General features: G+C 45.4%; 1 protein-coding gene across 3 annotated transcripts; it reads left to right on the top strand.

Annotated features, from left to right (window-relative positions):
• The first annotated feature begins 1,418 nt into the window (after window positions 1–1,418).
• BMF (Bcl2 modifying factor) lies at window positions 1,419–24,880 on the top strand. Of its 3 annotated transcripts, none has more exons than XM_032112090.1 (5): window positions 1,419–1,526; window positions 2,897–3,061; window positions 4,089–4,313; window positions 5,260–5,423; window positions 18,763–24,880. In XM_032112090.1, the coding sequence occupies exons 3-5, from the start codon at window positions 4,103–4,105 to the stop codon at window positions 18,862–18,864; spliced, it is 477 nt and encodes a 158-aa protein (XP_031967981.1). In that variant the 5' UTR covers window positions 1,419–1,526; window positions 2,897–3,061; window positions 4,089–4,102; the 3' UTR covers window positions 18,865–24,880. The 3 variants fall into 3 exon arrangements, with proteins under 3 accessions (XP_031967981.1, XP_031967979.1, XP_031967980.1); XM_032112088.1 differs by having other exon boundaries at window positions 3,993–4,313; XM_032112089.1 differs by lacking the exon at window positions 2,897–3,061 and having other exon boundaries at window positions 1,420–1,526; window positions 3,993–4,313.
• The last annotated feature ends 1,785 nt before the right edge of the window (window positions 24,881–26,665 follow it).

The raw sequence follows: 26,665 nt of genomic DNA, 5'->3' as shown, positions 1-26,665 counted from the left end.
TTCAAATTAGAAGTAGCCCTCCAGCAGCTGGCATTTTGCCTGGGCCTGACCATCAGTGTGATAAAATTTTACTATCTTGAAGATACAGAATGCCTTTTGTTGCCTTTTTTATATATATATATACCAATCTCCTCTGCTCCTACTCACAATTCCCTTGACTATCAAAAGTGAACAATGAGGCTTAATTAATTTAGGAACCTTGTCCCTTACTGAAAAATCTAAGAAAACAGTATTTTTGCTTTCTTACTTGGTGGTGAGGTACAAGTCAAACATGAGCTGATCTTCTCATAAATAAGCAAAGGCTCAAGCCTTCTGGCAAATAAAAGAGTTGAAATGAACCCTTGGACAAGAACCATCAAGAAATAGGTTCTTGGAGACAATGAACATTATTAGCCTGTTAATCTATTAATGGCAACTGTAAATACCTCACTCAAAATCACAGTGGCTCTGAAACATTTAACTGTTGAGGCTCGCAGAGCCTGCCCAGGACAATGTGATACTAGGAAACTGTAGTAATTTGCCTCACCTTGCTAGCCATCGGTTTGCAATCTAACCCCTCCCCTGAGTTTAAGTTACAAACCTCAGTAACTGTGTGGCAGACTTGACAGCAATTAACATTACTCAGCTGCCAGCTGGGTTTTAAAGTCTCCCTTCCAAGCGATCTTGTTACGTAGGTTTTAAAAACAGCCTGACAGGGTGCTGCTCTGCGCCAAGGAGCTGGGTCCTGCCTCTCTTAACATGGTGAGATTTTGCCATTGATTACAGGGGGAGCTGATAAATCAGGGGCAGAGTATGGGTAAATGCACTGAGCTGTTGTTCGAAGCATGAGGCTTGAGTTTTCATCCTAATCTCATCGAGTGGGCTTCACAGAAAGCGCTATCGAGAAACTATCTTCATTAGTTTAATTCTTTAGTCCTGTGTATTTTACTACTCATCCACAGGAAAGAGTACGACACACTGCGAACTCCTTGACCCTCACACCTCAGCGTTCAGACTTCACAAGCCAGGGAGAACTTTCTAAGAACTCTCTAAGTCATTTAAAGCTGAGAAATCAGAGGGTTTGTGATAATAAACTAGCTGGAGTCACACTCCCATCAGGTTTAAAGCTAGCCCAGCGTGCCTGCCGCTGAGCCCCTGGCTGGGGCTGACTGCCGAGCTGTGGGACTGTTCTGAGCTCGGCTCCGGGCCGTGGTGCCAGCAGCGCGTCCCGCTGAGGGCTGATAGGCATCGATTCCTCCCCGCTTCCTACCTGGAGCGGGCTGGAAAGGGCCCGCCCCGCCCCCGCCGCTCCACGGGCCGGGCCGGGCCGGGCCGGGCCGGGCGCGCCCCCCGCCCCTGCCGCGCGGTGGCCCCGCCCCTCCCCGCCCATTGGCTGGCGGGCGGGGGCGGGGCGGGGCGCGGCGGGGGCGGGGCTGCCGTCAGCTGTTCGCGGCGCGCCCGCCGGCGCCGGCCGCAGTTTGGCGGTGCGGAGGCGGCGGCTTCTGCCGGGACGCCCCGTCCCCAAGGGACGCCCGTCCCGGTTCTCGGTGAGTGCCCGGGAAGCGCCTTCGCCACTGGGGGCCGGCCGCTCTGAGCCAGGTCGTCGGTGAGGGCGGTTCCGAGGCCGGGTGCGATCCTGACAGGGAAAGGGGGTCGCCTCGGAGTAGCCCCCGCCCGGCCGGTCCTGCCCCCAGTCCCGCGGCTGCTGGGGAGCGGGAAGAAAGAGGGAGGGTGCGGGCTAGGAATGAGCTTGGTAGGCACTGAGAAGGCAGATTATTTGCTGATGTAGGCGATGGCTGATTCCACAGCCAGCGCTGGCCCTCCCGGGCCGCCCCGCCGAGCTCGGGTGTCTCGTCCCACGGCGCTGCCCGGAGGAGCCGCGTTAAACCTCTTGGCCTGGGGCACATCTGCGGGGCTGGAGCCCGGGCGGGGAAGAGTTAAAGGCGGCCGGCGGTGGCGAAGCGAGGCCGGCCAGCTTTGTTTTGGGACGCTGGCACGCACGTGTGCGCTGAGCCCTCCCTCCGCTCGCGGCCCGCTGCCTGTCAGCGCGAGCGTGCGGCTGCCCCGGCCCGCGGGTTTGGCCGCTGGCTTGTGGAAGGAAGCGCCGTGGGTAGGACACGGCACCGGAGGCGCGCGGGCTGCCGTGCCCGTGTGCCCGCCGTCGGGTAGAGACCCGGAGCCCGAGCTGTCCGGTGTCTGTGGCTCCCAGCGTGAGCTGCGTTTGGAGGTTATAGAAGGAGTTCCAGCGAGTTGTAGGACGAGTTATCCTTCGCGCTGCCTCGGCGTTCTCTCTTCGGCGTTTCTGAAGAGCTCTGCAAAAAGGTCGGGCCGTATTGCAGGAGGTCGAGTTAAACTTCTTGCTCTTTAAACCCTCTTTTGTTCGGGGTTTGCTCTGTGCCTTTGCTGCACTTTCTTTGAGGAATGCCCGCGTCCCGGTGAGGCTGACAGATGAGATCTGGCAAACCTTCCTGCAAAGACAAAGTACATTCCCGCCTGCCTCTCTGTCAGGTGACTGTGATCCAGCAGAAGAGCTGGCAAGGAGATCATCCATGCCTGCCTCTTGGGGCCCGTAACTCCTTTCAGTGTGCTACTTTAAGCCATGGATGAGAATGCTAGGAGTGCTCTGCCACTGTTGCTGTCTAGCAGAGCTGCATCCAGCTCTGGGGCTGGTACCGGTTCTGCTCTGCAGAAACTTATTTGGGAGTTGTGGCTCAGTTGTGTGAACTGCTGAGATGCAGCAACTTAAATAGCCATAGTGTGCCCAAGCCAGAGCCCTGCACAAACAGTTCTGGCACTACTTGGTCCTGTTGTCTCTAGTGTGCTGGTGTCCTGAGTGCTGCTCACCTGGGGGGAGATGGGAGCACCAGGGGCAGCACTGAGCACATCCTTACAAAATTATTATTAATGTCTCCTTCAGGCCTGAAATTCCTCTTGCTAGTCTTCCATTCTGTTAAATGCTTCGCAAACCAGAGCAAAGGAAGAGACATGAAGAGTTGAATTTCACTGCCTTGTTTGGAACTGGGTGGAAATCCTGGAGATGGATCTCTTAGGAGTCTGTCTTCCAATTGGGTTAGAAGCACAGGTAACAGTAAAGGGACTTGTGGCATTTTTGGTAATACTGCTTCTAATTGCTTTATGTTTACAAAGAGCTCTGAAATAGTGATTTAGGTTGTTTGGGGATTTTTCCTCTCCACCATCTTTGTCCAGCTTTGTGCTGCAACAGAGCGCAGGAGTGTTTACTGTGGCAACTACCAAAATCCTGCTTTAAATGCTGACACCAGCCCTGTTTTTCTTTAGTAGTAGGATGAATCATTGCACTGACAGTGCATGTAGGCTTGAGGGTAAGAGGGGTAAGGAAGTGACTACATTGCCAAGTTTGGGACACATCTTAAGTGGAGCTGAGGGGAGAAATGAGAAGTTGAAAGGAAAGCTGGCCCTCATAGGGAGAAGTAATGGAGAGCTTCACAGAAGTGGCTTTGACGGTTCTTAAGTTTTGCAGCCACTGGGGTTTCTTAAAAATCTGGCCTTGCAGCCTTGTGATTACAAGAGCTTTTCTTCATCAATAAGCAAGAGGTAGGGAAAAAGTAAATGGGATACACAATAAAGTCCAAATATGGCAGGCCAAAGCAAAGCAGACCCCAAAGAAACTGACTGGCCATGGGGCTATTGGAAGGATTTGGGTTGCTTTTTAAAACATCTTTTCTGTTTCTGTGTGCTGAAGTTGGGGATTTGCTATCTAATTGTGAGCAGTTGTGGAATTGGAGCTGTGGGTGGACTTACACACATGTGAACTTTCTCTCTGGCCCAGCACTTGAGGACTTTCTGCAAAGCCTTGACCTTCACCACAGGTCACTCACCTCTCTCATCTATGCAGATGGGCAGCAACAGGAAGTGGGGAAGAGGGAAGGTGTGGTAAAATCAGCTGTGTTTTATTGTTGGAGCAGAAGGCGTTCTCTCCTGGACAACATTCTTGTTGTGTCTTAGCTGTTTCCTCAAATGTCCCTTTATTGCAGGAGCAATGGATCGCCCCAGCTACCTGGAAGAGGACTATTCTAGCCTGGATGGGCTGGACGATGACGTGTTTCACTCTGATGACTTTGGACTTGCAGGTCAGCCTGGTGAGATGACTGCAACTGGCTTTTTCACACAGAACCAGTCCTACAGCTGCCTTCTGGGGAGGTTTCAGCTATTCCCCCTCACACACTGCTGTGGTCCCGGTATCAGGCATCCTGAGCAGCAGGACAAGGCAACTCAAACACTCAGCCCATCCTCTTCCAGTCAGGATGTTATGTTGCCTTGTGGAGTCACTGAAGAGCCACGGAGACTCTTCTATGGTAAGAGCACTCCAGAGTCACTAGCTTTGCAGCAAGGAAACTGTCCCTTTAGCACATCCCCAATCAAGCAAGGTCTCTTTCATTAGGGTGTTTTATTAAAGGACTGAAATTTTGCTTTAGTCCTACTCCCTCAAGAAAGACAACTTGTATTTTCTTACCCTTGCTTGTTCACTGCAGGAACCAGACACTTGCTCATTGCTTCTGCTGTCTTTGATATCCTCTCTCTCTCTTTTTGGCTTTATTCTATCACATTTGATTTTACTGCTAGATGTTTAAATGTTCGCCTTACTTCATATCCTACAATTTGCCTACATTTTTAAACTACCAATGGTGGGTCTCATCCACATAGGAAGTGGAAACTCCTAGAAGCTTTCAGTGGACAGAAGAAAATGCAAAAAGTTACAGCTTTTAGGCTCTTTACTGGAGTTAAAGTTGCTGATTAAGTAGCATGTCCATCCAGTATTTTACTAGTAATTGATGGGTCACCACTCAGCTTTGTGTATCCAATTCAGCTTTAATTGCAATCACTAATATCACCAAATACCAGAAAACTGAGAAAAGACTGACAGAAAAGATACTGCTACCTTTAAGGGGAGACAACTTGAGGGAGATATCCTGTAAAATTGCAAAACTGCCATTAAAAACCCCCAAATCACAGCACTTGGCTGAACTATAAACAAGCAAAAGGAATCAATTTTAAGATCTTGCCACTCATTTGACTATGGGAATCAGTGCAATGCTCTGCTTAATTGATACAAGTTTATTTGAAATTGGGCAAATGTTTTACTGCACTGTGTTACAGTACACGGTCCTTGTTTGGACTTCAGGAACTAGACTTCAAAGTCAAAAATTTAGGATTATGTGCAGCTCTTTCCTCCATGAGGTGTACTGAGTAGAAAAGCTAATCTTTGCACTGGAAGAATCGCTCTTCTGATCTGTTTTGTAGGGAGTGCTGGTTACCGTTTACATGTCCCCCCAGCTGGCTTTGTGTTGGATCCGCACCTCCAAGAGGAACCTCAGGAAGGCCAGCGGGAAGCACGTGCTGAGGTGCAGATTGCACGGAAGTTGCAGTGCATTGCCGACCAGTTCCACCGGCTCCACATACAGAGGGTAGGGTGTCTCTGGAGGGGAAGGTGGGGGTTTACCTGCCCAAGAGTGTTACTCTGAAGAGTGGCTCCAGGCATCAGCTAAGTGAGCTGTTGTTTAAGACAACAGACCGCCAACAGCGATAAAATGGCAGGAGTATCCTGATGGATTTTGTTTATGCTAGATTGGTTGCTCTTCCTAAGGATTGGCAGGTGGAGGGAAGAGATTGTGAGGGATTGTGTTTACTGCCTGGGAAGGGAACTCTTCTGTGTTAGCTGCTGCTGTTCCAGCTCTTCCAGTTCATCAGCAGTGGGGATTGAGGCTTTTCCCAGGGATCTTCCTCATGGTTTTTATTACAGCTTTTACTCTTCTTCTCCAGCCTCCTCACCACCAGCACCTTCTGTTCTGTGGAACATGTAGCCATTAGTGGCTTATATCAGCTCCTTGTCTTGGAAATAACAAGCCTGGAGTCTGTTCTGACACTCCTTGTTGTCTAACGGTAGTTCTATGTAATGTTGTAAAGTATATTTACATCATACTAGACTTGCTGGCAGCTACTAGTCAGACAGTCCTAGCTAGTGTCTCAGACTTGTGACTAACTTCCTCACAACAAAAAGACAGCTGTAAGATGCCATCAGGTCTGAAAACCACACTCCAGATTCTTGATTTTGTTTTCTTAAAAAAAAAAAACAAACCAAAACCCAAACACTGCTGTTCAAAGAAACAAAATAACCATCACCCCCAGAACCCTTGATTCTTTCTTCCTTGCTCTCCTTCCCCTTTGAGTAGAGATGAAATGGAGATCTCAGCCCATACAGAGATGGTCAGAGGTGGCAGAGGCTTGGCAGCAGGCAGCAGTTTGCCACTTCCATGCAAGCCCAAGAGGGGTGTATCTGCTTGTATATTAAGAAATTTTGCTGACTTCAGAAAGGGACAGAAAGTTTATGTTACTCCAAGTGAGTTTGTGCTCTGTTAACTGTGGGATCATTTGCAGCCCTTCTCAAAGGTAAGTGAGGATCTCTGTCCTGGTCAGAGAGTGTGGCTTGTGGCTGGGCAAAGGCTTGGTCCTCTCTGTGTCATCTGAGAGATGAAGAAATTCTGGGACTTCTCATCTCCTAACAGGTGGAGGATTAACGAAGGAAAAGGAAGATTAGCTTGTAGAAATGTAGATGGGGCTATGAATGTCATTGAGCAAAGTGCAGGAATAAAGAGCTACCACGAGACTTTTAACATGTGTTGTTTGTGGTTGAATGGGGTTTTCCCCGGTGGCGCCTTTTTGCCAGCGTTAGCTGCAGGCCCCGCTCTCTCGCCAGGCTGTCTCACAGGAAAGAGAAGGTTTAACCAACTTGGCAGAGGAGCCCTGCTCTGAACTGGTGGAACTGGTTGTAACTTGACCCGTTTCATCTCGGGGGAGTGTCCCTATCTGATGCCCGTGCCTTGGAAACGCGTCCAGGAGCGCCCACCCGCCCTGGCCCCGCTACGGCAGCCAGGGTCGGGCTCCCGGTGCCCGGCCGGGGCTCCCGGTGCCCGGCCGGCCCCGCAGCCGCGGCCGGCGGCCAGCCCGGCGTGTGCAGCCGTAGTAAACAAAGGCGTCCGGCTGCGCTGGGCGGCGCGGCCCGGCCCGGCCCCCGGGGCCCGCCAGAGGAGGGGCTCTGCGTTCTTTGTTTGAACTGGAACAGCAACAAGTTGTAAAGGGGACGCCAGCGGGGGCCTTCAGCCACTTAAATTTGAAAACAAAACGGGGAAAAAATACCAAAAACCAAACCAACTCTAAAACTTAACCCGAGGACGGAGTAGTTCAGCCAGTGGTTATCCACAGCCTGACCCTGGGATAGGCCTTGGCATTTGGATCTGCTAAGGGATTCTTTCTTGTTTGTCAGGGAAACTGAGTATTGAGCTACATATTGGTGTCCAAAGCACCGTTCCCTGTGGAGTGTTTTGTTGTCATGCCCAATCCCTTCCCTCCCAGTCCTGCATGGAGGATTTCCTTTGGCTTTTGGCATGAATCCCCTGTGGAGAAACCCCTCTGTCCTATGTGCAATGAGTCTGCCCAGCCCGGTGCTGAAGAAGCAGGCGGTCTGCCCCTGGAGACACGTGAGTAGTTCACAATGTGCTGTGGTTTGGAAGGGGCAGTCTCTGAGACATGGAAAACTGGGCTGTCGTTTATCTTGCTGTGAAACTAATCCTTGATTTGGAAGCCCCATTCCAGCTTGTCTCAAACATTTGGTCAAAACCAACTTTCCAGAGTGGTGTCTTGAATCAGATTTAGAATACCACAAAGTTAGTCACACCAGTGTGGTCTTGTGAAGTCCTGAGAGAGAGCAAGCTTGGTTTTCAACAAGCTGTGCCTGTTTTCAGAGCCTACAAAACATTTATCTGTGAACCCGTGAAAAGAAAATGTGTGTCTTCTTTCAGTGGAAGTTAGGAGAGGCTTTTAGCATTGGAATGGTGCATCCAGCTAGCTCAAGAGCTGCCTTCTCATGGCTCTTGAGTTCTGTGAGACTCTTCAGCAGTTCAGGTGTGGCCCCCATTCTGCTGCTGCAGCAGCAAGGCTGTGTTGACACAAAGGCTGCTGGTTAATGTACATCCCTGGCTGAGAGAGAAACTGAGCAGGCAATAGCTGCTGAGGCTGACATCACTGCGTTGTCATTGGACTCAGCTGCATGCATGGTCTAACCCCATCCCACACTGGGAACCCTGGAGAGTCACTGTTATCTCTTCTCTGGGCTTCTGGAGCTAAATGGTATTTATTCTGTGGTTCTTGGCTATACAAAAGATTTTTGGGTATGCATCTAGTAAGAATAAGAAAGTTGGCTGCACCTATGCTTGCTTTTGGCATGAACACCACTTTCAGGATTTCATTTCCTATTAATATGTTAAACAGAAAACAGTAATTTAAAACCTGGCTATTTCATCCTTAGAACAGTGCTAGAGCAATAACAACATTCCCTAGAACTCGGTGTCTTTCATCTCCTTAAGATGGTGAATTTCTTGAAAGGACTTGAGCAATGCTCTGTGTTCCTAAGTAGCAGAGCCTGCTACAGGTTGATCTAGTTTGCAAGGGCTCTGCATAATGACATGTGAGACCCATCTAAGTTTTCTTGAGTTCTTTACTGCCCCTTATCTGATTGAGGCTGTGGAGCTTCTGGCAAACTTCCCTCTGTTGTATTTTTTTCACCCTGCCCCTGGAAAACAAAGGTAGAGACAAGCCATGCTTTCTGCAAGAGAAGCAGTACCTGCTACCTTCTCCTTGGTTTGAAGCAAGTGTGCCTTTGCCACGGCATCTGTGAACTGCTGCTGTAGCCCAGCCTGCAGCTGAGCTTCAAGAGTGTGCTCTGAGGTTATGGAGAATGGAGCTGAGCTTAGGGGATCTGCCGGTTGGTTGGCTGGGATGTGCTTCCCACACCCGGCATGTCCAGGCTGTGGCAACAAGTGCTTGGGCTCTGCTTCAGGTCCTGAGTGCACTTGAGTTTCCTTGCCTTGAGGAGGAGCTTCGACCTGTGCTGAATGGACAGTGGATATCATGACATGAGGGGTTGCTAGATGGGATGTGAGTACACAATCAAGGATGGCGGTGGCAGCAGTGTAAAGCCACCCCAGAGGAGCACAGGGTTATATAGGGGTGGGGTGGATGACACTGTATATCAGTGTCACACCCCTTCAGTTTGACAGGCTTCAACGAGACACTGGAATGCTACAGCTTTTTCCAAATAAAATAACTCTTTTTAAGCAGGCTGCAGCTTTGAGGGGACTGCTTTTATTGCATCTCTTCTTCATGGAGATAAGATCACTTCACAGGGGATAAAATTGTCTCTTTAAGAGCCAAGGAGGGGTAGCCTTGAACAGTTCTGGGCTCAGGTCCAAGCAGAGCCACTGGCTTGCTGTATGACCTCAGACAAGTCTCTTGACCTCCTTGTGCTTCAGTCAACCCATCTGGAAAGCTCAGTTTAAAAAAAACTGAGCCTCAATGAGAACCAGATGCTGAATCAGAGCTGAGCTTTCTTGAGTAAATAAGTGCATTACAAACAACAACAAAGTCCCTTTCCAACACATCAGGAATCCTGCAGTTGATTTAGATATGCTGACCATGCTCAAAAAGCCTCTGTGGATCTAGCTACAGAAAACTTAGTTTCTCTAAATTCCCCAGCTGGTTCAGCAAGTAAATCTTACCATCACTGCAACAGGGTTCAGCAGCCCATGGAACACAAATGCCTGCATCCACACCAGCTGTGGGCAGACAGCTAGGCATGTACCTGTTTGCCTCAAGCTAATGACACTGAAAATGTCCAGGAGGAAATGTTATTTTCCTTTGAAAGTGAAATGTGTTATGTTTTGCATACTTTTCCTCTCTGTCTCTCATGAGAGTTATCAAGGCCTCCTCTGAGACACTTCTACTTATGCAACAAGGAGCCCGTGTCACTTGTCGGAAACTTAATGGCATGAGAGAATGGGTGCACAGCACTACATGTGCATCATTTATCCCAAACTCCATCAGGCTTTTTTCATTACTAAGAACGTTTGGGGCATTTTAACAGTTGCTTTTTTTACACTGGAATTGTTTGCAGGAATTTGTTCTTTATGATGACTTTATATTTTAGGAAAAATGTTCAGAAAAGCTTCCTAATGATGTAATGCAAAGACTCAGACTGTCCTGCAGCTAAGCCTGTAGCACCATACTTCACTTGTACCTACAGTATCTTTGAGACTTGGGGTACGTGTTTTTGTTCATTTGTTTCCTGAGTAGGTCAGTATGTTTCAGGATCTTCCCTGCTGGCTGGTGCTTGCTGCTGCTGTGCACAGCAGTGGGTCAACTCTTCAGCTCTGCTTTCTGCTCATTGCCCATCAGTGCAGGACTTGAATCTCCAGCTGAGGATGCATGAGCATGGTGAGGGAGAGAACTGCAGAAGTGAGTGAGCCCAGTTTAAAGGGTAGGGGGTTGGTTGGGTGGGAAGACTGAGATGTAAAACAAAGTTATTTCAGGGCTATGGAACTAGAATCCTAGGCTTGAGGAAAGGAGGGGGCCATTCTTATGGTCAGTGGAGTCAGAAATTTGATATGAGGGAGTGGAGATAGATTTTTTGCTTAATGTTGTTAGATTTTCTTTTCTTTCTTTTTTTTTTTTTTTTATTTTGACAAATGACAAGGAAGAGGTGGGCTTGGAAGTGTACCTTCTCCATGCATAACAATGACACAACAACAACCTGCTGCCCCTTGCCTAGCACCTGTTTTGAAGTCCTGCTGCCTGTGGAGCTGATTACTTGACATTTAGGTTAACAGAAACTTGCTGGACCATTTCACATCTAATCTGAAATGGTATTCTTGGGTATGTTAAGAAAAGAAACTGAGAACAAGAACATAATTATGCCGCTATATAAATCCATGTTTCTACCATATTTTGAATATTACATGAAATTCTGGTTTTCTTCATCCAAAAATGATGCAGCAGAGCTGGAAAAGGTTCAGAGAAGGGCAAGAAGGACAATGGAACTTCCATATAAAAAAATGGGCTAGGACTGCTAAAACATACAAAAAACATACAAACCAAGAGGGAAGCAATATTAAACAGAATAAACATAAAACATAAACATAAAGTGACATGAAGGAGATGAATAGACCAATTTCTCCCAGTAAAAGAACTAGGCAAAATTAAGTCAAACTAGTAGGAGCCAGGTCAAAGTAAATGAGGTCATTTTTCATGCAACAGGTGAAAGCTGTGGAGCTCCTTGTCAAGGCATATTGTGCATCCCAGTGCTTTATCTGGGTTCAAGGGGAATTGAGACAAGTTTATGGCCATTGAAGCAGACATTAAATAAACAGAAACCAGATCTGACTCAGGAAGTCCTAAGCTCAAACTAGTTAGATGCTGAAAGAGAGTACTAGTGGAAGCTATTGCATGTACTTGCTCTCAGCTTTTCCTCAGGCAGCCATGTAAGGCTGCTGCTGGAGGCTGGGCCATACAAACTCTTGATGCAAGTCCCATAGAATCATTGTACATCAGTTTAATAAAAACCGAAAAACTTCCACATCATCCTAATCTAGCCTTCTCTATGCTTTCAGCTGACAAAAGATTTAAATATATTCCGTGTATGTTCCTGCTTAAGATAGGGGATAATGTTAAAAAGCAAAACTTCCTGCCTAGCTCTGGTAGAGGAAGTGGGCAAAGGATAAGGGAGCTGGGTGGCAGGAAAGCCATGCAAGCGCTGTGCAACTGTGTGCCATGAATCCTTCACCCTGCCAGACACAGGACTGTCTTGAGGCAGTGGGGCCACAACCTCAAAAGACCAAGATTGCTCACAATAAAGAGCACAAAACAGTTCTTTGGGACAGTACAAGTGAAGTGTTCTGCAGTATTTCTAACATCAGTGTTCAGTGCTGCTGTCTCTCCTGTACAACCCCTTCAGTCTCCACAGGTTCTAGACTTCCTCAGCTCTTGCAGCACTGTGACAGTGGTAATGTGCTTTCTGCTTGTAGCAGTATGACAGCTGAGAAATTATTTTTCAATTAAGAAATAATTATGGTAACACCCCACTTCTTTTTTATTGTGGGAGAGTAGAAAATGCAGGTTATAACTTGACTGAGATTGTGCAAGAATTGCTGATAGGAACCCAGTTGTTCTGCCTCCAGTCCTCCACCTCGGTTGGTTGATCTTATTAAGATAGTGCCATCTCTGAGGGGGATGATGAGATGTTTGGACTGATTATTTATGGTGAGGAGTGTACATGTTTGTATTTTACTCAATTAAATTTTATGGTGGAAAGGCAGGAAAGCAAGTGCCCAAATGCAGAGTCCTCCTTTGTTTCAAGCCACTGAGGAAGAATGTCCTGCCAGCCTTTCATAGTCTCCGTTTGGATGCTGGTGGTTTTTTTTTGCTTGTTTGTTTGTTTCTCCTCAGTAGCTACCTCGCCAATTGAAAAGGAATCCTTCCCAGGACCGGACCACGGCAGAAAAAATAGTGATCCAAAAACAAGCAGTGAGGCAACTCCTGTTAACCCCAGTTAGGTTTTCCCTGATGGGAGGCAGGCCTGAGGAGGTGCTGGCGACGGGGCTGGAGCCCCCCGAGGGCCGGCGGACCCGGCCGGCGGGTGAGGAGGAGCGGGCGGTGCGTGCGAGGGCCCGGCCGGGCCGTGTTTGCGCTCGGCGGCTGTGTTTATATCGCTCGCTAAATTTAGCCTCTGAGTCATCGGCGCTGCTGACGAGAGGCTGCGCTGCCCGCAGGCTCCAGCCCTGCACCTGCCCTCCCGCCGCCTCCCCGCGCAGCCGGGCGGCCCCGCGCCCACCCCTTCCCCCTCGCGCCAGGATATTTTTCCTGTAAAAACTTTTAAAGTGTTATTTTAAGCAAACCCCGAGGCAGACTTTAATCACTAGGGGGGGTCTCCGCAGCACTGAGCAGTTTTGGGAGCACCTCCCTTCTGCTGGCGAAGGAACGGATGCCAAACGCAGGTCAGCGGATCCCGCGGCCCGCGCAGGGCAGGCGGTGAACACCGGGAGCTGTGGAACAGCTCTGCCCCATCACACGCAGGTTCAGTCAATAAACTCTTAAAAGAGTCAAAAACTCTTGCAGCTGCTGGCCGTGGCTGGGCGGTGTGGGGTGTCCTCTCCTGGGCATCTCTTCCTGCACCCTCACGCACACACCCAGAGCATGGGGACGAGCCGTGCCGGACCCCGTGCCACAGGTACAGAGTGGTATCAGGTGCGGCTCTGTGGAAATACAGGATCGTTATTTACTGTATTTTTGGAAAATAAGCCAGCGTGCCCCTTGGGATGGGGAAGGAGGGGAAGGCCGGGGGCCTGGGAACGCGGTGGCCGGTGGTTGCCCTTCCCAGGTTGCCGTCAGCTGGCTGTTGCCATGGCGGCTGTCTGCTTCCCCTTCCTGCCTGCGCTGGAGAGGAAGGCGCGAGTGGCTGCGTGTTTGTTTTTGAACTACGAGAAAGTTGAGAAAGGGCTCACCTGCGCAGCTGCGCCGGCAGCAGGTTTGGGGCAACAGCCGTCGCTGTTTGCTGCTCGGACCCAGCGCCTCAGTCCGTGCCCTCTCCCCTGCTTGGGCTGGGCAGCCCATACGTGGGTTTTGGGGGTCCCTGCACCCCGCATCCCTTCGGCTCTGCCCAGTACTGCATATCCTCTCTCCATAAACACACGTGTTGCTTATCTTGTCGCAAAGCCTGATGGAGGCTCATGAGAAAGGAAGCAGTATTTGAGATGATGCCTCCTTCTACCACAGGCTTAGTCCCATGTAAGAGTCGTTGCGAGCCGGAAGGATGGAGTTTCCCAAGGAAGATCTCTCATCCTCTTTGTTGTGTTGCCACGAGAAACCATGTCTCTGAGCTCCTCTGCCATTTTTTTCCTCTGTTACTGCCTCCTTTTTTTCTCTGCTGCTTTTACACATGCATTACACTTTGGTCATTAGGAATCACAGCTGGAAAGATTTGTATTTGACTTCCAATGGTCTGCATTTCTCTCTCCAGTAGGGGACACCTTCTGTAACTTCTGTTGCCGTGGGGACTGTGACTTTCTAATCTTTCTGAGCTAAAGCATATTTTGTAGTAGCACAATATGCCTCCAGCCACCTGGCAGCCAAAACAGCCTTCAGCGATGAGTCAGCAGCTGCTCCCGGTGTGCAAGTATTTCTGTATTCAGTGAATAAATAAAATCCCAACAACTTGTTGCTAATACTTGTATTAGTCATTAAAGGAAGAATAATGTTTCTATGTACACATATGCTATTCTTTTTCCTTTTCTCTAACAGCACCGTTTAGGGCCATATTAATTCTTCTAGTTAAGATGGGATCAGAATATGACTTAATTTTCTGGAAGCTGTGAAGCAAAGTCAGAAGCTGCCCATGAGATCGAGAGGGTAGACAGGGTGTACCAGACAGACCCACATACAACATGTGTGTATGACAAACATATGTACTTTTAAAGTAGAGGTGTTAATGGCACATATGCATCAAGAGTAAAAATGAATCTTACTAATCTGTTAAACATTTATGCTCATGGATTCAAAGAGCTGTGTCAGATGGACAGCATTTTCTTTGAAGTGCATTACCTGTCCTGATCTTCCCTATGATCACCCCGTGCAAAGGCTCGGTAGGAGTAAAAAAGGTTTTGACATCTGGGGTGTTATTTGCCAGATATATATCTGTATGCTTACAGTGTGAAACGTATTAGGAATTAATTACAGGGAAGGAATAAGTGTCGGGTCAGTCATGTTCCTCTTTCATTTGCTTCCAGTAAAAGTCTTGCATGTTTTTTTTGTGTTTGTTTACAAGTAGTCTGGCTTTTGGTTCAGCACAGTTCATGGAAGAGGCTTCACTAATGTACTATTGCTGCAGAGGACACTTTTCCTGTAAAATGGCCTTTCCCTGTGACTCATTGAAGCATTCATGCTAACGCTTCAGACAGACAGTCTCTTAAGGATATCCCCTTTAAAAAGCAGCAGCTGCAATAGGAAATGGTTTTATGTGTTTCCAGCTTTGTGTTGACTTACTGTATTCACAAGTCTACTCTTCTTTAGTTACAGTTAGTATAGAGGGCAAAAGATGCTTCTTTCCTTCTTGGGAAGGGAGCCTCAAAAGGGTTATTTTGGTGCTTCCCATGGAGGTGGCAAAGTGTTCATCCCTGGTATTTTTGTGCAGTAGTGACCCTGAGGATTGAATTATTTTGATAAAGGACAAATTGGCCTGGTGAAGCTTAGGGTAATTATACATCAGTGTTGCAATAGTTACAAATCTTAGAAAAATGTCTCAAAATGTATCACATCTGAAAAAAAACCCAAAAAATCAAACAACCGAAATTCATGGAATCACTCTTCTGGGTTTTCTATCCTTCCTGACAGCAAAATTATACCACACCAAAAAACCCTCAGTCTTGAAATATTTGAGAATTTTAGTCTTGGCTGAGGCATATCTAGGAAAAAAGACACAGAAACTTGTGAAAAGGACTTTTTTTAGTTCTTTCCATAAATTGTTTACTGCAAATAATATCTGCCATTCCCATTCTGTGGCTTTTGTCCCATGCTGAATTAGTACCACAGAAAGCAGATCAGCCCAGAAGTGGAGCTATAACTCCAAACCCTATTAGCTAGGCTTGCTGCTGAAGCAGGTAGTCCCACCTTGCTCCTCTTCACAGGTCATCATGTTTCTGTTGTCCTGGCACAAGCATCAGTTTGATGATGCCATGGATCGGATATATTAGGATGATGTGTTCAAAAGTAAGGGCAACTTTTTTTTTCAGATTTTAGTTCTGGCCTTGATCATTATGCTGCTCTAATTCACTTTCCAGCGCTGCTGTGAGGAGAGGACAGTGTGAGTGGTCTGCTCCAGTGTGTAGGCCAGTGAAAGTGTGTGTGGGACCACACTACCATGGAAGAAAATGCTGGCTGAATATGGACCTAGGGAAATACAAGCAATTCCTAGGTCTAGGAATAAAACCTGGAAAGCTGCCCTCAATCTAGTGCTCTATTTTTTCACTTCAAAATAAAATGGTGTCACCACTCTTCAAAAAGTTATTTGAGATGTTATGCTTCTTATAAGCAAGGGGAAACAAGGGTAAAATATTTCCTATTCTGCTCTTGCATGGAAATCTCCTTGAGTGTATATGGCAATTATGGGAAACACTTTTAATTGGAAAAGGACAAAAATGCTGTACCAAAAAGTGACTTCAAGAGGCAGGGAAGTAAACACAATAGAATATAAACTAAAATACATTAGAGTTTTTCTCATCCCACTGATTCTCTTGCAGGCCTGTAACCCATCTTAAAGTACAGCTCTAAAACTCTTATTTACCAAATAAAAACAAAACTCAATACCTTCCTCAAAAAGTTCCCCCCTTAAAAAAAAAAAAAAAAAGAGGCATATGAGTTCAGTCCTTCCACTGTTTTTTTCAGAACATAGCCTCTTTTACTTATCACTGGAAAGAGCAGGTAATCCTTTTCTCCCAAGGTGATGTATAAAACTTGAGGAGACAGAATAATTAGAAACTTGTTATGGTGTGAGAAGCACAAAGCAGCCTCCTACATGAAGAAGGACATTAATATGGGGGTTCTTATATGTGTTTATCATCCAACAGTGTGAAATAGTAAAATTGTACATGCCAGATCAGCACTCCTCTTGTGTGCCCCCAATTAACCTACTTTATAAAATTCCATGAGAGTTTCCATTAGAGAAGGTCCACCAGTGAAGCTGAGATGTATTTCAAGCTTAGGATTTGTGTACCAATTTTTAAACATCCTTTTGCATTTCCATTATTAAGTCTCTATAAGACAATTTTTTATTCTCTTGGCTGCCAGTAGAATAAAATAATCTAACAAAGCAGATTGTCTTCAGAGCCTCTGCAGTATGTTTGTCCACTGTGCTCTCCTAGCATAGCTCCTTGCTTGTGGAAACTGCAGAAGACCACTTTGTTCTTGCATGCTGCTTCATTGACATCTTACCCAAAGATCTCTGTTTAAGGAATCTGCCTAAGCTGTAATGGCTTGATAAAAACACGGGTATCTAGATGTCACGGGGACGTTGTGATTCCCTGTGCATGTTTGAGCAGTTTTAGGAGTGTGGCTGTATTGAGGAGGATGAGAAGAATCTCTGCAGTTTCATGAGGAGGGGCAAACCTGATCAAACTGAGAAGCGAGTAACAAAACAAAAACCACCTTGCTTTTTGAGTGCTTTTTAACCCAGCCCTACAGGACCGTTTATAAAAGATTGTTTTCACCTGTAAACCTAGCAATGCCTGTGCAGTCAGTAAGGACTGAACCCAGGACTAGTTACTTTGAAATAAATAATAGCAGGCTCTAGAGCCACTGCCTGCAGGTTATGCTACAAACACAGTGCTCTTGAAATGTGTGGTGGGATCTGTGTGAACTCTTCCAAATCCATTTCTTCATCTTGTTAAGTCCTGATGGCAAGAATAATGACCCACTGCTAAGATGCGAGATGAACACAGGTTTTCTGGAAGCCTGTTTTGTGTGTACTTGTGATTCAAATGGCACAGATCTACTCACACTGGAATACAACGTAATTTAGTGGCTATCTGGGAGGGCTTTGAAGAGCTGTCTATTGACACATCTCCAATACACCAACTCCAGTTGCAACTCTCTTATTTGTGATTATGTAAAAAATGCCTTGCAACTGTGTTGTTCTGCCCTGTTGGGCTAATCTGGGTTGAAACATCTTGTTCATATAATGTGCTTCAGTGCTCTTTTATGAACTCCTGTGTACTGAGGCAAAGTTGTTGGAAGCCAGTCTTCTGTTTCCTTGTCTGCTGGGGATTGGGGAGGGGGGTAGGGGGGGCGGAGATTTGGGCTGGTTTGTTTTGTTTTCCAGAAATGATCATGCCTGCTTAGCAAATATGGAATTCTGGATGAGAAAATGAAGACTGACTTCTAATAGAGGGTCGGTTATTGAGGTGAAATAGTATCCCAGACTGGGCAATGTAAAGAGAAACCCACCTGTTTGTATGAGATGCTATTAAAGAGCAGGAAGGTGGGGGTATAATCGGAGCCACTTTTGCAGGGGTGATTACATACAACAAAAGGAGGAACAGTGTCCCTGTCCCAAAGCTGCATTATGTAGTCTGGTGTCCCCCTGAAACTCAACTCCCATGTTTCTTCCTTGACAATGGGACCTGAAATAACCTCTTGGTTTTGGTTTTTTGTGTGTTTTCAAGTATGTTCTTGCTTAAGGTTTAATTGGCTCCAGTCAGTAGGAAAGGGCTCCAAGGCTGATTATTTATGGCTTACTGTCAAAAGTGGCTATAAAAAGGGCAGTATTATCTTGGAGATGCTGGGAAGGAAAATGTGGTGGGGGGAGGGTGGGGGAGTGTGTGTGTGCACGAATGTGTTTTCTTGTACTAGATGAAATCAGAGTTTTGCTGTCTCAGCAGTGTGGTTTAAATTGAAGATTAACCCTTTGACCTTCACGGTGTCAAATCACTTACAGATGGATCACCAGTTATATTTTTTTCTTTTTTTTTTTACTTTCGGGGTGAAGGGGGGCTTTTTTTTTAAAAAAAAAAAAAAGGTTGTTTGTTCATGCAGCTGGGGCTTTTGAAAGGCTCAGAAGCCAATCTGATTAAAAACAGCACTTGGCTAAACTCTGCGAAATCCTACAAGCAAAAAAAAAGTTTAATCCTCTTGTGCACAATGCATAAAGGGTCTGCTCTTTTCTTTTTGTAATGTTAGAGCTACAATTATTTCTGGAGAACTTATCATTTCCCTCTCTCCCCTCATCCCTTGCTGCACCCCCTTGTTATGCTGATGGGATTAAAGTGTCTGCTCTTGAAAAGTGTAACTGAGTTGTTATTGGAAAAGAGAAGTGGTATGTTGCAATTCTAGAAATATAAATAACCTTGCTTTAACTGTTCTTCTCTACAGCATCAGCAGAACAGAAATCAAGTGTGGTGGCAGCTTTTTCTCTTCCTACACAACTTGGCCTTAAACGCAGAGGTGAACAGGAACCACACTGGGCAGAGGTGAGCTTCGCCCGCCTGTTTCAGGCCACATCCAGTCTGCAGGGAGCACTGAACAAACACTGGTTCGGGGGCGAGACATTGCACACCGCCGGCCGGATGTGAGGACTCTGACTTTCTGATACTCGTCTTCAAGTTTGGGTGTTTTTATGGACTCTTCTTTGCTGCTGCCTGCCTTGCGAGGCAGGGAGCTCTTGTCCAACACTGTTGAAGGAAAGCCAGAATGTGGGTGTGTTTGGTAAAGCTTGCTGCTGGTTCCCCGCACCGGTGACCTTTGTGCAAGGGAGGCAGGTATTAGACTGATGGCTTCCTCTGCCCTGTGTAGTAGTCGATAGTAGAGTGCAGGAGTGTCATTTTGGCTGCTAGTTAAAAATGATGCCTGGGATTGATGACTAAACGTACTTTGGGTATCTTCCAGAGCAGAGATGCTCAATTCCTCCACATTTTTAGCAATGAAAAACATTCAATAGCTTAGATCCATCAGGTTACTTGTTTTATTCATTGGTTACTGTTTATTTATTTGTACCCTGTGTGAGAGAAAATCACAAAGAAATCTGACCTCTTCAGCCATTCCATTGGGCACCACTTGCAGCTCTCTCACAATAAGTTGTTCTTTGTTGTTACCATCAATTAAAAAAAAAAAAAATCCAGTGGAACAGTCTGAAAATGAAACCTTCTTGGGGTTCCTGGTGGCTATTAGCTTCTGCCACTGCCTGCTTTCAGTTCAGTGTTCTCAGTGCCCATGAGCCAGCAGGAAGCCAAAACCCATGGAATATGGCACAAGTGTCATTCTTATACAATGCTAACGTATATGTTTTTAGTAGTTTTATGATGGATGTTTATTTTGTTTTGGTTTTCTTTGCTCTCACCATAATGTGGTTGGTCAGGAAGGCTTAGATCCCAGGCATCTGATAATCTTGCTTCAGGATTTGACCGGGAAATTAATTAGCATCTAGTCTGATATGTACACTGTACAAGCAGTGTGTCCATTACTCTAGTATGTAGTGTTTGGAGGCTGCTGTAAGCATATCCTGACTAGCAGCAGTAATATTATTTCAAGGGAGATCTTCTATCAGTTCCCAGTTTGTATGCACTCAGAGGTTTGTCCATATGGCTGACACTATTGGACCAGCACAGGGAAACTACCCTACCAAAAGGAAGTAGCCTTAAATATTGATGGCTACTTCTCTGTAGCCTTAAATATACTTAGTTCACAAACCCAGTAACAACTAGGGTAAAACATGAACAGAGAAGCAATTATTATTTTTTCTTATTATTTTTTCCGAAAATTTCCATATTGCCACCGCACCTTGTTGTAGGTCTCAAATGATACAACCAGCATGAGGAAGAGCTGTCCAGAGAATTGGTCTTCAGTTGTGTTACAAATGTCAGCTGCAGGTGTTGAGAAATTCTTCTGCTCTTGATCCACTCTGAAAAATAAGCATTGCTGTATGGAAGAGTAGTTTACTTGCACATATACTTTCCTTCTCCACCCCTCTTTGCATATTTGTCTCTAACTCATGCTTTCTCTGGTATTTGTGTAATCTCATCATTGCACTGTAGCGTCTGGTAACAGTTTGCTGAACAGACTTACATTTGGACCTTCTTGCTCTCTCCCAGCCCCATTCTCTTGATTCGCATCCTGCTCTACTGGGGCAAAATGTATTTTAGCTCCCCGAAAGAGGTCCCCAAGCCTTTTTCACCCTCATATATTCACAGTCACTCTCCTTAAACATAAGGAGAGGTTTATGTGAGAAAAGCCTTTTTTTTCTCCTTTTGTGTTATTTTTCTAGCTAGGGCTAGAGTAATATGTTTGTCCACGATGGTTAATAATTCATATAAATGAATCTCAAGTAATATTTTTGGGGGTGGGTTTTATGGAGAGGGAGGGTGGGAATTTTTTTTTTAGGAGGGGAGATTGTTTTTGGTTTTGTGTTGTTTCTTTAAGCATGTGCACTACAGAGTTACCCAGAGTGATCTAAGTGATAGCTGTTGCTGACTATGCTGCAACAGGATGGAAGCCTCTCTCTGCCCGTGCTGACAGAGATGAGGCTTCCCATACTTTGCTTTGCACAGTCTGCTTGATGTAAACGCTGGTCGTTGGAGAAAGACGACTTAAATTTAGGTGGAAAGCTTGAGGGGTAGTGCAAGCACAGACTGAACTGGGGACCCCTGAGAAGCCAAATGTTAAGGAGAAGACTCTTGAGTAAGAAGCTCTTTAAGAGGCAGAAGTGGAAGTGCAGAGGCTCAGGAAGCAATGAAGCAATGATGCCTCCCTGTGTGGCACCCTTGGATATGATGCTTGCATTTTCCTCTGCTTGCCAGGACCCTTTTATCAGGAACAGTCAGTGCTACATCATAACAGCCCTGCAAACTATGAAATATTCAGCAACTGCTTCTGACATTTAAATACCATTGTGAGCTTTCCCCTTCCCCTCTGCCTTGACTTGACAGCTAAGCAGGCCAATAAGGCCTGTCCAGATGCATAAGCTGGAAGGATAAGTCTGGTACTTTCTAGTGTTGAGACCCACCCAGTTTATCTAGGACAAGACTCTTCTTAACATGGAGAAACAAGTACCTGAAATGGTTCCTCGGTCAGGCTGCTGGCCTCAATAAAGTCATTTGGCTCAGGGAAAGACACATCTTTGCCAGTCCATATTTCCCACTGCAACAACAGACTTATCAAAATTTGTCATGCCAGGGTCTCGAGTTAAAATCTCCTTGAACAACAATACTTGTAATGGAGACATAGAGCTAATGCTAGACAAAGGCCGACTTCCTGCAATATGCGTGTTGGTTACTGGTGCCAGAGATTTACAACCACTGATAATATATTTAATTATATTCCATATCTGCGTGTCTCAGAGAAAGGAAATATGCTCTGTCAACCCTAAAGTCTTACTTTGCTTCATGTAGATTTGGAGGGGCAGGCTGGTTATTCTCTTAGGGAAAAGCAACTAATTAATACTTAAAGTCTCACCTACTTGGGGAAACAGTGGGAAGATTTCACACATTTATCAACAAACACATGGATGCTCAGCACTCATCTATGTGTCACCCATTCTATGTTTGTAAGGCCCCTTGAGCACCTGCTGGGGAGATCTTGCCCACAGAGTAGCTACTGCAGTGCAGTGTGGGACATATGTCGATTATTTGGAGAAACGGTTCCAAAGAACATGGTTTAAATCCTGTTGCTGAAGGATTATGCTCAGGTTTTTAGATATTAGTTTGTTTTGGTGAGAAGAATGGGACACTGTTTCTCTCTGTGCTGTAAAACTAGAGTCTAACAATTTAGAAAGAAGAGTTGGATCTTTCTCCTAAAACAAATTCCTGTTTTTAATGAGTAGTTCCTAAGGAAACCTTGAGCTGCTGCTGATGGTGCCAGCAGCCTTGAAATATCTTACTTGCCTTCCCCAGATCTCCAGAACGGCTTCAGACCTCAACTGTCTTTCCTTGAGGGATGGAGTTGTTCCTATCCCTTCCCAGCTTCCCACCCTTTTGAATACTTTGTACCCTGCCCATCCTAGGATCCAGCAAGCCTGGTACTAGTAGGGAATAGTTAGCTTTACTTTTGTTTCCTGCAATTCTTGAAAGCTGAGCCAGTAATCACAAAGTGACTGCCCAGGGATAGCTGCAAACTGCTGCAAATAGGATACAAAAAAGGCAGGGGAGAGGATGAATTTTCATGGAAAGGGCTGCTGCTGGATCTGTGTAGGGCTGCAGCATTCTGTCAAGGTGCTGATGATCTCTGGTAGCATTGAATTCCTGCATAACTGATCACATATTTCAGTTTAAATAGCTTGTTACTAAATATTTGTTGGCTAAACTCTTGTTTGAGGAGTCCTGAAAGAGACTTCCTTTTCAGCCTTTGTTTTGGAGCTGTGTATCAGCAAGGGAATAGAGGCGAGGAACCCAGTCTTTCTTGGCGTAGAAAGTGTGATTGCAAAGACATCTTTCTTTCTACTGGCTGTTTATTTTGTCCCCTCAAGCCTGGATTATGTGTGTATGTGAGGTTACTACAGTCCTGGAGTTGCTCCGTAGCAGTCACTGGAGCTGTACCCAAGGTGGAACTTCATTCGGTGTGGCACTTGGCACTCTTCTGGGAAACAGCAGATCCTGACCATTAGTAGACTAGGAGGAAAGGTTGGGGGTTTTTTTTAAGAAAAAACAAAATTACTTGAGGCAGTTATTACAATGTGACCCTATCAACTCTACAATGAATTCCACCCTTCCACTGCTGGTCCTGACCCATATCTCTGCTGAAGTTGTGGGAATGGTGAGACTGTGACATGCTGAATGGTGTGCTGTTGAGGGTATTTTTAAAGGGAAAAATAGAGAAAGCACTCAGCATATGTGCTAGAATCAAACAAGAATGCAGATTTGTGGAGGTCTTGCCTTGTTTTACCAGCAGTATTTACTGTGGGATCATAAATAAAAGAACCATGGAATGCTGGTTCATATTAATGGGAGGTCTGCACATGAACCGAGCACTGCTGAGTATTAGCATAATTTGACAACAAAGGTTTTCATAGTGTCCTTCAAAAGAGTCTGTTGTTCAAACTGGCATTTGTGATCATTTGCAAAATGCCTACCTGTTGCCTTTGATTGTTTTAGCAAGAAGAAATACCTCAAGGAATTGATAAAAGATCCTAGGACAATCTTTTACAGTTCCTAAAGACTTCAGTGGTCTCTGTTTCTTTGGTTTGCATGTGTTCACACAGGTGTTACACAGCTCAGTTCTTCTCCACCAGGAAAAGCAGAAAAGACCAAACACATCAAATGCACTGGAATGTAATTATGTGTGTGTGCGAGAGTGTGTGTGTGTGTGTTCTTGAACTGAATGCAGTCTGACATCCCCTACCCTTCTTTCTTCCATGTGCCTCACCTTCCCCCTTAGCCACAGAAAGGAGGGTCTCTTCCTGCGAATCCCATGCTGGAAGTTGGTTTCTGGGAAGCGAAACCTAATGTCTGTGGGCTGTTTTTTAAAGCCATGTTTCAGTTCTGTCTTCAGACTTTTTGCTGCCTTTGGGGAACAGAGGGGTGGGAAGGGTAGATTCTTAAACTGTTTTTAAAATCTATTATGGAAATTTTGCATGTATAAAGTTATTCTTAAATCTAAAGGAGTCTCCCCAGTTTGTGGACATGGCTCCAGGAGAGCATCATCACCAATTCCTCAACTCAGTTTTAGATGAGACTATCCTGAAAGGAGTATTTGATGACAAAATGGGGAGAGATTGGTGTGATGGAAAGATGACATTGTCATTATCTCCTTAAATACATGTCAGAAGTTAGGCTTGTAAAAGGGAAATTTTAAAACAACCCACAGGATATGTATGTCTGTTTCCACTGGGTGCATTTGAAAATCCTGCCACTAAATTTGAGTTTGGGTATGTAGATGTTGGGTTTTTTTGGTTAAAATAATCATGGCTCTCTTCTGTTCTCTTCCATGGTATGTAGTACAGTCTCCCATGTTTCTAGGTGAAATTCACTGATGAGAATACTGTGAAATGTGGATTCACATTTTCTTCCCCTCCTTCCCCCCCTGCTTCCTGCATGACTGTTCTCCTTCAGTGGGATATTTAAAAAACAACAACAACAAATTTCAGAATCCTTCATCTGGAAAACAAAAAGGGTAAGATGAGCTAGAATTTGCTATGTACTTAATAAACTTCCTCTCAGTGGAGGGTTTCCCCATGCCTTCTGATTTTCAGCAGAGTATGACACTGTCCTGCTGCAGAAGTAAACCTGATGCTCTCCTGTGAGATTTCTGTCTGGATTAGTCCTGAAGTGCACACACCTTCTTTGCCATGGACTGAGACCCAGTGAGAATGTAGCATTTTTTTTATCCTGGTTGTGTGCCTCCAGGACTCCTGCCTGTACCAATGGTGACTGGGCAGAGCTCCTTTTTTGTATCTGTGCAGTATATTTGCTTTGTGCTTTCTTCTTTGGTGCTTTTTAATACTTTAATACTTGGATTTTTTTTCTAATAACTGGTACAATTTTTAATAAAATTGTTAAATTTGTCTGTGTTCCTTGTTTTATTTTTTAAGGGATGAAGGGCATTTACACAGCTGGCCCGTTCTGGAGTTACCTAAATCAGTGATACAACTTGGGTTGTTCAACTTTGAAAATATCTGGTAGATCATTTTATGTGCACCCTTATACCAGGCCCTGCAAGAAGAACAAGATTTCCTTTTGAGATTGTACTGCTTTCCTTGAGCATAATTTGATTTATAAAATAGTCTTTCAAGAAGATATATTTCCATGCTTGGACAGAGAACTGTTGCTGCTTGGAACTGCGCAGTTAAGCTGCTGCTTCAAATCAAATAGATCTTGTTAAGATACACATGAGGTACATCCTCCAAATTTGCAAAATGTAATCTTTGATTGATGACTGCTTACCTGCTGCCTACACAGGTACATTCAAAGGCACCGAGGCCTAAAGAATAAAGGCTCATTGCTTGGTAATCCTATTAAGGAAATATGGTTCTTACTGGTCTTCTGACATAAAGGCAGCAGAGGAAGGTGGCCACGTTTGAGAGTACTTGTAGGGTGGTAATGACTCCTTGAAATACAGACATGTGAACGTCTTGGCCATCCCAAGCACAGCAATCATCAGACCTGTCTTCAAGTTTTCCTCTGTTCCTATTGGGAAAAACTACCTCCACTAAGTAAAGGTAGTTAACCTGGGTGGAGCAGCAATGGTGATACGTGTATTGTGAGTTATTTATAATATAGCTGGTCAAATTCCTTCAACCACATTGTTCCTCCAGTGCAGTGCTGCTGCAGTGTGCATGGGAGGCTTTAGGGAACCAAGTTAACAATCCTACCCGATGTTAAGTTGCCTTGACTGGTGTGTGCGTGTTACAAAAGGGCCTTTCATTCCATGAACACATGATGTGTGTGGTATGAAAAGCCACATGTGCATCTAAGACCACAGGGGGAAAAAGACAGTTTTTCTTTTCATTGTATTAGATCTAGTGAGAAGTGTGTCCCCTGGTCAGCCTCATGTGACCGTGAAAGAGCCTGTTGTAACACACTGATACAAGGGGACAGACGTGAGATTGACTTAGATGGGTGGGTTGGCCCTGGTTTTCTCATTTTCATGTGGCTAAATTCTCACCATTAATTAAACTCTCAGAAGCTTTAATAATTCTTGCACCAAAGAGAAGAATGGCTTTTAAAAATGAACGGTTTGTAATGCTACCCCAGAAGCATTTGCCAAAGCAGCAGGATGCATTGCACCTTTCACAAAGCAAAGGCAAGTGTGCAGATGTATGATCAGCCTCCCTTCCTCTGAGACCTCCTGAATTACTCTTGGCTCTTTGGTTTGGCTCTATCATGACCGGCTGGCCATAACTTGCCTGTGGCAAAGTAGACTCAGGGTTAGGCATCAGGACCAAACAGTACAGGTTGGAACATTCCTATTGCAGCATTATTACTTTTTAATTTTTTCTTTTTAATTGTTAGTTTGAGAGAAACTGGATATCCTAGAAAATGTGCTTCAGAAAACTTTCTTCTTAAAGTACTAAGCCTGCGTACTTACAGGGCACTTTCAATTTATTTCCAGCTGTGGCCCCCTTCATGACAATCACATGTCCCTCACTTTCTGTACTAACATGACTAGCACTTTAAGGGAAAATGAGTTTTGTTATTAACTTCCTAGCTGCATGCCGTAGGAAAAGGTAAAAAGTTTAAGTAGGATTACTGCTTCAAGGAAAAAAAGTTTATCAAGAAGTGCTCAGCCTGTCTCGTTAAAAATAATAAAGCACTCTGAGGACAAGAAAGTTCTTTGGTTGCGCAAGCTA

The sequence above is a fragment of the Corvus moneduloides genome, chromosome 6, assembly GCF_009650955.1.
Source record: "Corvus moneduloides isolate bCorMon1 chromosome 6, bCorMon1.pri, whole genome shotgun sequence".
NCBI classification, from domain to species: Eukaryota; Metazoa; Chordata; class Aves; order Passeriformes; family Corvidae; genus Corvus; species Corvus moneduloides.
The sequence above is the reverse complement of the archived record's forward strand: the minus strand, read 5'-3'. Positions and strand labels throughout refer to the sequence as shown.

Excerpts from the sequence above, each read along its gene's own strand:
- BMF (XM_032112088.1), top strand. The coding sequence starts at position 3,998 with ATGGATCGCCCCAGCTACCTGGAAGAGGACTATTCTAGCCTGGATGGG. Across the intron at positions 4,314-5,259 it reads GCCACGGAGACTCTTCTATG|GGAGTGCTGGTTACCGTTTA; the intron begins GTAAGAGCACTC and ends TCTGTTTTGTAG. Across the intron at positions 5,424-18,762 it reads ACCGGCTCCACATACAGAGG|CATCAGCAGAACAGAAATCA; the intron begins GTAGGGTGTCTC and ends TCTTCTCTACAG.